Source organism: Histoplasma capsulatum, assembly GCF_000150115.1.
Source record: "Histoplasma capsulatum G186AR genomic scaffold supercont2.5, whole genome shotgun sequence".
NCBI lineage: Eukaryota > Fungi > Ascomycota > Eurotiomycetes > Onygenales > Ajellomycetaceae > Histoplasma > Histoplasma capsulatum.
In genome coordinates, this window is record NW_025544805.1 from 894365 (window position 1) to 906326 (window position 11962).

Here is an 11962-nt window from a genome sequence, read left to right on the forward strand (position 1 = left end):
AACCAAAGCCAGCAAACCAAACCATATATACCCAGGAAAATAAAAAAAAAAAAAAAAAAAAAAAAAAGATGGAGAGGAGCAAAAAGGAAATCCCCTCAAGCCCTTCGCAGACCCGTTACAAGCATTGTTTCCCAATTCACCAAAGATTAGTCAACGGATGAGCCATGATTTGATGCTGGTTTCCCAGGTGTTAAATGAAATTAATGTTAAAGCGCCAGAACACACTTGAGAGAGAAGAAGGCGATGAAAAAGAAAAAGAAGAAGAAGAAAAAAAAAAGAGAGAGGTAGAGAAGATTAGGAACATGCACACCTGAGGGGTATAGAATAGCCATGAAAATATGAGGAAAGTCAGAACAATGGACAAAAAATAGTAGGTAGAGGAGAAGGATGAATAAAGCCAAGTACAAAGAAAAAAAAAATGTGAAAAGAAAGATAAAATAAAAAAAAATTTTAAAATTCTACGGGACGGGACAGTTGACGGGCGGGCAAGGAATCCCTTTGCGGCTAGGAGACAGCGGCGCAAGATTCTTAGTTTATTCGTGTTCATCCCATAGAAATAAAAACGAGGATGAATGTGACTGGCATTGGAATCGCGGCTCAAAATTTTGGCTGCGAGAGGCTAGCCAATAGTAAGATGGCTCTCATGGAGAGAGAGGAAGGCTTTATTTTCCAACCAAAACGCTCACTTGGGGCGATAAACCACGATCAATGGTATCTAATGGTATCGTCTCTGCGATCAAAAGCCAGTACACATACATACACAAGTACGCGGTACTTGAGGTGCTGCTACATTGCTTTCATGCCTAGCTCACAGGACACGGGCAAATAATGAATAAGCAAAGAGGAGAAGCCAGCCGAGATGGCTTGTGATCGCGTCTCACCGTGGTGAAGCGGAGGCGGTGACAACGGGCGAAGTAGGTCTGCGAAGATGCGACGATATGCCGGTGACTTTGCTTTGAACAACTGGCGGGGCGGAGGATCTTTTGGTCATCAGGGCCATTTTCTTTCGTAAGTCTGTGAGACGAGTGCGGATGCTGGCGACGACTGTAATTGGGAAGTTAGTTGGGAAACGGGTATCCCATTGAAAGAATGACAAAAGCGGGGAACCTGAATCGAAAACACCAAGAGAGCAGAAAGAAAACAAGAAAGAAAGAAGAGAGAGAGAAAGAAGAAAGCTCACGTTTAGCCACAATCTGCCGATCTTCCAATTGCACCCCATTGATAACGTCATTATCAATGCCCCCGCTTGCCATACCGGCTTTCTCACCCTGACCAGGTCCCTTCGACAGCACTTCCTCATCATTTTCCAAAACAGCCTCCAGCATCCTGATAGCAGTGACATACGCAATTTCACACCCAGGCAAATCCTCCCCCGTCAGCTCATTAATGGCAGCAGTTCGACTCATCTCGAGCGCGCGGTCATACATAAGCTTCTCCGCAGTAATCCCGGAGCTCACGACGATCTGATCAACAGATGTCCCCAGTCCCAGCCCCGCATCGGATCCATACGAATGGTTACCGTTGTTACTTGGATGCGAGGGATGATCGGTAGGAAGCCGCTTCTGGGCCTCCAAAAGCTTTAGCCTCACAAACTCTGCCTTCTCCAGAACCTCATTGAAGCGGTTTCGGACCCACTGCACGACGTTATTCACCCTGGCACCAACGGTGGGGTTTGTATTACCACTGCCGTTATTGTTGTTCCCCGAACTCGAAGATGAACCACCGCTAATGCCAACAACTTCCCCCGTGTTCTTTCGCGCCCACCATGCACCGGCAATATCCATCGATTTTGCAAGCAGGGAGAGGGCTTTCACGTAAAGAACCAGGGCCTCCTCGGAAAGGGTCACAATGGCGTCGGTAGTGAGTCCACCGTCGGTTGACTGGGAAGGATCAACTTCCATATCTGGAGAAACGGTACCGGGGTGAATAGCTGTTTCAGGCTGCATGGACGGAGCCAGGGGTATCAACTGTTTGTATTTGACTTCCGCAAATCCATAAACAACGTCGCTCCGTGTCGCACATTCTTCGATAATCTGGACAGTTTTCGTATCCTCGTCGAGAGCGACTTGTGTCTTGGCTCCGTCTCCGACAACGACTAGGTTACCTTGGGGGCTAAGTGGATACACGGGGAAAGGGTTGTATGCTAGTGGTGGGGATCTTCCGCCTTTCGTTACGGTCAACGGGGGAGAAAATCCAACACCAAATAACCGCCCGCTGGCCATATTCAATGCTTTGGAGATTGCGGAGGTTGCGGAATTAGGACTTGGGCCATATCTCCGTTCGTACGAACTCTGACGATTGTGATTGGAGTCTGCTCGCGGCCTCCCAGTAACCAATTGCAAGGCGCGGGAAGAGGCATTTTGCGAGGGATTCGGTGAGTGAGCAGCGGTGGTAGCACGCCGCGGCATGACTCCCGTGGCCGGACGCGCCAACCCTTGGCCCTGTTGCCGTATACGTGGACTTGCGGCCAGCTCATCAGCAAACGCATTCACTTCCACGGCCCTCTTTTCTACGATTATATAGTCGCGTTCGAAAGCCACTTCCTGAGCAGCACGTTCCCGTTCCCGTTCGACATCCCTGTCGTCAGTTGCTGGTTGTGGAAGGGTTCCACGTTCCGCGACGTTTTCCTTAAATAACGATGATCCGGGGGACGATGTATTCCGACTTTGTTGCCGTTCCATGGCATGTGCAGCAACAATTTGATCACCAGACTCAGGACGTCCAGGGGAGGAGGGCTGAGAATTTAGGCTTTGTTGACGTCCTGTCACGGCTGCCCGCTGTAAATCAGGCTTATCGCGGCTTCCTATACGGCGTACAGCGCTGGTTGGACGTGGAGAACTCCCTGATACTGGGCGAGGGGTGGCGGGGTGTGGACTTTCTGCTGTTTGGCCTGAAAAACGTCGTCCTGACGGGGAGGACGAGTACCCCGTTTCCTGAGCAACGTTTACATCTTGATCCGGTCGAGTCGAGCTGACCTTTTGAATATCATCGGCAACAGACTTTTCCCTAGCGGCAGCATAACGGTCCTCAATCACCAAGCCTGGGATATCACCTTTAATGACTTGCGACTCAAAAAAATCATTAAAGCCCATCCTTTCCACCGGGTTTCGTTTGAGCAAGTGTCGTATCGTCTTCTTCATAGCTTCTGACGCCTCGCATTGTTCTGGAAATTTGATTCGATCATTGGTTTTCTCGATCTTTTGAAGCAATTCCACGTGGTTTGTGGCTCTGAAATACGGCTTCCCAACCACCATTTCATACAAAACAGTGCCCACAGACCATAAGTCGGCTTTAGCATCGTATTTCTCATACCGTAGGATTTCAGGAGCCATATAGAGAGGTGAACCGCAGAGAGTATCGGCAAGAGAAGTTGAAGGGAGTGAGCGAGCAAATCCGAAATCCGCCAGTTTGAGCAAGGGCATGGAATCCAGGCCTGCAAGTGGTGTGAATAGATCTTCATTTCCCTTGTAAGGAGGAATCCGGTAGTCTCCCCTGGCGATAGACCGGGGAGAGGGATTAAGCAAAAGATTTTGAGGTTTAACGTCGCGATGGACCAAATCTCTAGACCTGAGGAAATGGAGGGCACTCGCAAGCTGTTTCAGGAAATGGCGCACAATAACTTCATTTAGACCGCCACTTTGAGGGTTTGGATATCTTAATATCAGATCACGAGTCAACTGGTGCCTTACTAAGGAATCGCGCTTCTTGATGAAGATCGAGAGGTCACCAAGGACACAATATTCCATGACAAGATGGATCTCGTTGGCGGTCTCTTGGCAATCTAGAAGCATCACGATATGAGGGTGATGGACAGCCTTGAGGATGTTGATCTCTAATTTCAAATTATCCTTCAGCTTCTTGTTTAACCTTGCCATGTTCACAGACTTTATCGCAACGAGGGTTTGGTTCCGCTGTGTATCATATATCAGCATATAAACATCAGACGAAAAATAAAATATATACGATGATAGATAAATATATATGAGGCTCCGGGGTACGTAAACGGCAAGGGGAAACACCAACATTATGAACACCCTGATAAACCGTGGCGAAGCTGCCACGGCCAATCTCCTCTAGACGGGTATAGCTCCCGACCTGTATAGGGACTATATCCATTTCTTTGCGTCGTCTGGAGTGTGGCGGCCTAGTTGGCGGAGTGGCATCCTTGGGAGAATTCATGATGGGCGGACAGCGCAAATACACAGGCACACGGGCACACGGGCACGCACGCACGTACGCAAACAAACAAGGATCATGAATCCCCTGAATCGATCACGCCCTCGACAGCGGTATAAAAATCGTTTGCTTAGACCGAGGTCCCATCAGGAGCGGCTCAAAAAGTCAGATAATCGGAGAAGAGGGGGTGGTGGGAAGTGAAGGGGAGGAGGAGGTATTCAACGGGCGAATGCGAGACGGGATCAGCGGTCTATGTCTAAGTTAGAGTCGAGATCGTTGATGGCAAACTAATTCGAGGCCGACCAACGGTCAACTCTGTTGAACAAGGCGGAAGCGCAGCACTGAGCACTGGATAAAGGGACGAGGAGAGAATAGACCAGGGATGGTCGTTGATAATCGGGACTGATAGACTGGACTCAGGAATAGAATCAAGGTGAGGTCACAGGATCCTAGGCAGTAAGTATATAGAGAAGCGTAGTAGGCAAATCACTGCAGGTAGCTTAAGTGAGCTAAAGCGGAGCGGAGTGGTGACGATCGATGGCCAGTTCCAGGTAAAAAGGTCCAAGAAGAAGAGGAAGAGCGAGGAGAAGACGCAGAGGAAATGGCGGCAGCAAGGGACCAGGGGGATGTCTGAGGGAGGATGGAAGAGGACGAGGAAAGATTCGCCGGGTACCTGGAGATGTCTGTGACAGTCTGGTGAGCTTCTTTTTTTGTGTCAGAGGATGGACGAAAGCTAGTAAAGTTGTATGGGCCAGGGTTAGCGGGCGGTGATTGGCGGATACAAAACAAGGCGAGCAGCCAGCAACAGAGGAGACGGAATCGCCCAGGATGGTTTGTGATTTGTCTTTTTTTATTTATAATTTTTGTATTCAATTTTCAATTTTTAATATTTTTTTCCCTGATTTTATTTTCCTCGTTCAATTCTCCTTTGGGTCGTGGAGCTCACGGGTTTAATTAATGGGCTTGGGAGGCGGCGATAAGACATCGAAAAACGATTGCTGATAAGAGCAACTAGCAAGGGGGTACGTTACCGTAGTTCTATGGGTTATAACCAGAGGAGGTAGCACTCGTATGTATCAATGGGCGACAACACCACGACGGCGAGAGAGGATACAAGTCAGATATATGAAGGAGAAGAAAGAAGAGTCGGGCCGTGAGAGAGAAGAAGCCTGCAGACAGACAGATGCCTAGGTAGGTAGGATACCTATGTACTGTACAGTACCAACACGTCCTGAATCCGTGATTCGGGCAGGTGTTGAGCTGGCCGGGTTGGGGCAGTCCATGCCTAGGCGGAGTCAGCCACGGGCGGTGGTTCCAGGTAAAGGTACCTCTGAGCCGCCTGGGCAACCTGCGAATCCCGGGTCACCGATACCTTGAAATCTTGGGGAAGCCCCGGAACACTGTGGCTCGCAGGAAAGTTTCGTCGGCGTACCAGATACCTGGATCACGCCCCAAAACAGCTGTGTTGCCAAGGTAGAGGGGACTTATCGCTCATATCAGCCAGATGGGGATGACGCCAGAGACGATCAGGAAGACAAAAGCGCCCACTCCCGCGCTTGGCACTTGTTTAGCTTGTCCTCTTGACATTCGACGCCGGTAACTGGGTGGTATGTCCAGAGAATTTCCTCGTTTGGGCTGGAGATCAGCTACAAGCACGCAACAATTAGAAATAGTTGATACAAACATTTGCCACATAGTCCCGCCACAAGCTCCGACTCCAGCAAAATAGTTATCCCACCTGTTCGTTCTCACGTTGCCCGATGAGGACAGGCGAGTGTCCCCAGTGAACCTCGACCTCTCGTCAGGCGCCATGTCATGTTACTTCAGCCGTTTCAACTAAAACTGACGCATGGCTGCCTGCCTGTGAGTTACTGTGTGTCCTTGGTGTCAATTTGGTTATCTTTCTAGTTCGCTACTAGTAGCGTCGCTACCTTGGGTAGCGATTGATGATGATACACCTGTGTTGCCTTTCAGTCATACGTGCTTGGCGATGTTTCAACTGGCTCTCCTACCAGGATCAGGGGACCGGTGTCCTTGCGCCTGATATCCGAAGTATTTAGACTTGTGGCGGGCTACCAATTTTACTCCAGGAAAAATGTGGGCTCCGCACCAACCTGCAAGTTCCTCACGCTAAGGGAAAAGGAATGAAACCCATATATAACGTCATTCCTGGTACATGTGCAGTACATAGGCTCAGACAATAGAATCAAGAATAGCAATGGAACTTACCAAGAAGAGGATTGGAAGCCTGGGAAGCCGAAAACGCATGTTTTTTTTTTCCTGGAAATCAACCACGTAGTTACGAGATTGTGATTGTGTATGCCAACTGTTGGTTGAAGGAGATATTTATTGCGCAGATATAAATTATTCCAGCATGTGTTCTTTCTTTTCTCTTTCTTAATTATGAAATGGAGATTGATGGTTTATCATAAGTATCAAGTCCGTGATAAAGTTAGAACCAGGCCTATCTCCCTGAGGAATCTCATAGCTGCCCCCGTATACACATTTGATAATGAGAGGACTTCTTCCATCTGTAGCCTCTCTCCTGGAAATTGCGCCAATACACCTCTCAGCATTTTTTACGACGGAAAACAGTTAGAATAAGGAAACAAGGGAGAAGAAGGAGGGGAGGAGAGGAGGGGGAGGCCTCCTCAGCAGTGATACGATCTCTGCCCTCGCTCCACAAGACCTCATGTCTTTACGACTCCGGTGCAAGAACCCAGACAGATCCTCCTTATGATCTTTCTCATAGCGGAGGAGAAGCTAGCTATCATAACCATTGCAATATAAATCACACATCAAGTTCAATGTCATATCAGGAGCATCTGCTAGATCACACCCTTCCCAACCCCAAACATTCCCTTATTCCTCCTCCTCCACCCGAAACTTCACTGTATCAAAAACAGCTCCTCAACCCTCAAAAATAACCTTAACGTCTGAACACCCGGCAATCCATAGTGGCATGTGAGTTTGTTTGTTCCGGATATTCTAGATATATGCGTACTTGGGGCACTGTCCTTATTGACCCTGTCGATTGTGGTTGAACTTCCAAGTTCAACTGTCTGATTTTCTCTCTCTGCGCCTATCGTGCTAAATTCAAATACCCGCGTCACGTAGACGGGGGTGTTTCCCAAAAAATTTCATTTGTAGAGAAACTATCCATCTACAGTGTCGGGTCTTGTGTCAGTATTCACCCTTCCTTTGGGTTGAACACAGCCGGTCCTCGTTTCGTAAATGACTTGGCTCCCCCAAATTGGACGGGAAGGAGTTGTCCAATCATGGACGCGATGCTATGCGATGCGATGTCAAGGGGATATTTAAACACCCAAACAGCTCCAAGTTGGTTCTCGTTTAAAGCTTTTCCGTCCACCCGCTTCATTTCTAGTCGCATGCAGCAGTCAATCGCCGTCCTATTTCCAGGTTCTCTTGGCTCCATCCTAAACAAAAGGCATGGAGATTGGATGAAACTGCTTTCCGCAATTTTCTCTAGATATGAAAGATGGGTAGCGGGCTCCATTCCAAATAAAGTAGTTGGTATGAGATTTCGGACACCGCGAGCATTCGTCGATGATGGTTTCGTAGAATGTTCCTGTTTTAGGGAACTAGGAGGCCTCATGCGAAGAATCTGATAATCCAGCTGGTTAATCTGTACAGATTCCCGTGGTGCTTAGGAACGGATTAGTTGAAATATGGAAAATATAATTCCACTGAGGGATATAGTGTATATTGTGCTTGTCGTCGGATCAACCGGCGTCGTTTGACTTGATGGAGCGCTCAACAAACCGGCTAAACCAGAGAACGATGGCCAGTCAGAGGAGCTACAACCAGCAAAATTGACCGCGCTACTGTGGTTCTCTTGTATCCAATTGATTATATTTGGATCAGTTCTTCCACGAACCATGCGGGTAAAGCTCCTTCATGCCTAGGCATGCGGAATACGCAGGGGTAGTTCATTCGCAATATCAGGTTACCCAGGAGCGTGGGTATGTCGGGCGCAGATACACTCACACCTTGCAATCCTGATTCGAACAAGTTCGAAGCTGCGTAATAACCACACTTCCCACTGAAATTCCATTAGCTACGCGCTCTTGTCAGTCTCCCATGAAGCACCCTTTTCATAGTAGTATGATTAATGGTGGGAAGAACTTTATGCTAGCAAGGAAATGTTCAAAGCTGCGAGCTTGGCGCGTTAGGCGACCAGAAGCGGAAACCCTTGCCTCGGCAAGATCCCAAGGGTTCATATTGGGTGGATTGGCCAGGTGGGGCAGTCAACGTTGGAGCTATTCCCTCATGGTTTTGAACAATATTCCCGCACCCTTCTTTCTTGTTAGAGTAGTAAAATCGTCTCTCATCATTGAGGCCAATGTGTTGTATGTACAGCACAAGCAGTTGAAATAGCATTATAGACTTTTAGAAGCTATACGCTGAGGCGGGCCGAATGGAGATAAAATATGATAGCTGCCTCCCTTGAAAGGAGACGCGATTTGAAGGGGGGAAACGGCGAAACGGCGATCTACAAACCCAATCCTCGAACAAGCAACCACAAAACTAACGGCACCACAACATTATCATTCCCGCCCGATAACACTGCCTCCATGGAGCTGGACACTAGCGCTGCAAGAATAGATTTACTGACGACGACAGCCCAACCCTTCGATGTCGCCATCGTTGGCCAGGATGGGGATATCGCCCGAGATATCGGAACGGAAACAGAACGATCCCACCCCCCAACAATGAACCAAAGGCGTGCCGTTAGTATCCCCACAAAAACGACGACTGCAAAGGCCATACTACCTTCAACACTCTTTCCGCCACCCCAAAACCACTTATGTCGGCCATACCGTCGCCCCACCAGAGACGCTGCAGCATCACCCATACCAACACATATAACTCCGCTGACCATGCTGAGATCGCGTGTCTCCACGTCCCATCCCTTCCAGGGCGGGCTACCAGTGCGAGGGATCCCAGCAAGAGAAAGCCAGAGTGGGATGGCACAACCAATGAGGAGGAAGATGTGGGAAACGATGATGGGGCCGCGATGGTCGCGGCCATCAACATAGGGAGCAAGGAAGTATGTGAGCGGCTTCGAGATGGGTGGTAGCTGCGAGGCTCGAAATAGATCTAACAAGAGGAAAATGGCCAGAATGAGAGCCAGAGCGAGTGCCGTAAATGTCGGGTCAATGAAGGTGGTTGGCAGAAACATCAGGACCATCATTCCATGGAAAACTTTGCGCCGAGTGTCTACTTCAACGGCACCGCTGAGACGAATCACCAACCCCAATCCCACCATGATGACGAGAGCACAATAGCAGGCGATCAGGAGGCGGGTATTAGCCTCTCCGAGAGTATCTCGCCGGAGATGATCCACCCATCCCAGATGGCATGATTTGTTGTCCATTTCTGTATCGAGTAAAGGAGGTATTCGCACCCAATTCTCCAGGTTATTTTTCACAATCTGAAACCTGACGGATGGGATATTGCCAAACAGATATCCAATTGCCCACCCGAAAGGCTCATTTCCATGCAGCGCATTCTGCCCAACATATTTTCTCACTGGCACCAGGATAATAAATAATGTCGCGGCATAGGTATATAGTGCATATGCCCACTTCCGCACTTGAGCCTGAGCAGCTGTAAGAGAAAGGAATGATTGGAGGTTCGGCGTCATTAATCGTCTACGTCGGCCACCAGGTGTAGTTTTAACATTCCCATCTACATCGCCATTGGCAAAAACCGATGGTTGACGACGGTGGCTGTGGGCACTTTTCGATTGGGCATTCGCAGGGAATTCTTGCGGTAGAATCTCATAATTTGATTGCATGTTGTCCAATAGAGCAGGGTCAACGCGAGGAGTCGCGGCTCGATCATCGGATATCTTAGAGACATTATGTTTCATAAAGATGTTGTGGCCTTGGTTGTCCTTGCCGCCCCTGATCATTGCAAACCCACTGACAGGGACGTCACTATCAGACAACGCCTCACCGTCATGACCAACATGGCTAAGGCTGTAGCAGATGTTATGATCAAGCATCTTAAGATAACCCCCCCGCCGGTCATCCCTCCTAGGTGACCGACGAAATTTCCAAGACGGTATTCTAGCCAAAATGACCTCCCAACGAAGGACATGTTGACATAGAAAGAGCATACAGATCCCGCCAAGCCACAGTAGCGCCTTCAGAATTTCCCCTTGGGATGAATTAGCGAAGAACAGGACGTTAAGGAGCCCAGTAGCAAGGAGTTGCAATTCGGTATGCAATAGGCTGGTTGTGGAAAAGAAATGCAAAGTTGTTACAAGCGCTTGGTGTAAGGGGAAAATAAGGAGCAGGAGCTCCGGGTTAAGTCCCTGGAAGGGTTCTGAGCTTCGTGAACGGATATTCGAGGTGATAACCGGCAGAATTGTGATAGCCCAGTGTGTTATAACAAAGCCATGCCGTATAGTGTAGAAAGGTATAACAGGAGAAGGTATCGAGGAGAGGCCAAGTATTATATTTGGTAATATTGACACCTGGTGGTTGTGTATCAGGGATAACGCAATCAGCACAGGGAGGAGAACAGGGTATATTAGAGGAGCAGGATCGAGGTTGGTCGAGAATGGGAAGGCCACAATAGCTTTCCAGCGGCGCCGTCGGAAACCATACGTGGTGATTTGAAAGGGATATATCAAATAAAGTACAAGAATTGTAATCGAAAATGTAGAAAGCTCTAAACGAGTAACAAACACAAAATATCAGCACCTAGGCACCTGTCAAAATCAGGGACTGATACGTACCTCCATTCCAAGCTCTAGCAGAATATCTTACATCCTTCCCAAAATATACCACCACGCCTACAACAAGTACCAACCCTGTCTCAAACAATCTCCGTAGAACTTCACTCCGATTCCGCCTGGCCACCTCTTCCCGGACATCTATCTCATCTCTACACGCATCTTCGCTTGAATCTCTCCTCGAAGACACTAACCTCGACCTCCGGAAGGCGGACCATAACTTCTCTCCCGTCAACCCTTCACGCTTCCCCTGGGCATTCCACTTTCCTAGACTCAGGGTTTGTCTTGGTCGTATTTGAGGCGCCGGTAGGCCTTTCAGAAAGCCTGTGCTCTCATCGTCTGCCTCCGTCCCGCTTTCGCTAGATGTTATAGACGATTTCCCCCGTGAGGTAGTATAGTTACCAGATTCAACATTGTCCATCGGCGTGATGAGGCTGGATCCGCGCCGAGAGTAAGGGCGAGGCGATCGTGAAAGTTGCCGCCGCGAGTCTAGAAACGAAGGAGCTATGAGTAAGGGCTCATGGCTATCAAGGCTTTCGCCATTGCCTCTGCGGGCATCTTGGGTTGCCATATCATTCTGATCGAGACTCGGAATTGCCAGGTGAGTTCACCCTCTCTCCATAGTTGACCTACGCTCTGTACGGACGTCTAGAGAAACCGGGGTGTCAAATTAGAGCTCTCGCAAAAACCAGTTGCGTATTTTTCTTTTTATCTCTTCTTTTTTTATGGGTAACTAGCACTTCTATTACCCCATGAGCCGTGTGCAGCAGTTTGTTGTGGACGGAAAAGACATTCGTTGCGGGAAAATTTGCGGGCAGATGAGGCTTAGAAATATGCTGACATCTAAATCGCATGTTTTTGATATGAATCGTCATCTCCTCCGTACGTGCGACATAACCCGCACCATACATGATACTACAAGTTTCTCATTTTACTATTCATATAGCTACCAATATTGACTATATTTTTTAGAAGCTTCAAGTCTGCAAACTATATAACCACCAAACTCCAATATATGAA

General features: G+C 48.5%; 3 protein-coding genes across 3 annotated transcripts; all 3 read right to left on the reverse strand.

Moving 5' to 3' along the window:
- Window positions 1–877: 877 nt before the first annotated feature.
- Window positions 878–4179, reverse strand: HCBG_04254 (serine/threonine protein kinase ATG1; the record flags this gene model as incomplete). Its single annotated transcript, XM_045431303.1, has 3 exons — window positions 878–1044; window positions 1181–3911; window positions 4024–4179. The coding sequence occupies 3 exons, from the start codon at window positions 4177–4179 to the stop codon at window positions 878–880; spliced, it is 3054 nt and encodes a 1017-aa protein (XP_045287856.1).
- Window positions 4180–5471: 1292 nt separating this feature from the next.
- Window positions 5472–5988, reverse strand: HCBG_04255 (uncharacterized protein; the record flags this gene model as incomplete). The annotated part of the gene is made up of 2 exons (XM_045431304.1): window positions 5472–5636; window positions 5725–5988. The coding sequence occupies 2 exons, from the start codon at window positions 5986–5988 to the stop codon at window positions 5472–5474; spliced, it is 429 nt and encodes a 142-aa protein (XP_045287857.1).
- Window positions 5989–7064: 1076 nt separating this feature from the next.
- On the reverse strand, window positions 7065–11513 carry HCBG_04256 (membrane protein SEC59; the record flags this gene model as incomplete). Its single annotated transcript, XM_045431305.1, has 5 exons — window positions 7065–7266; window positions 7371–7822; window positions 8187–8239; window positions 8698–10878; window positions 10946–11513. 5 exons carry the CDS (start codon window positions 11511–11513, stop codon window positions 7065–7067), a joined length of 3456 nt encoding a protein of 1151 aa, XP_045287858.1.
- Window positions 11514–11962: the final 449 nt, after the last annotated feature.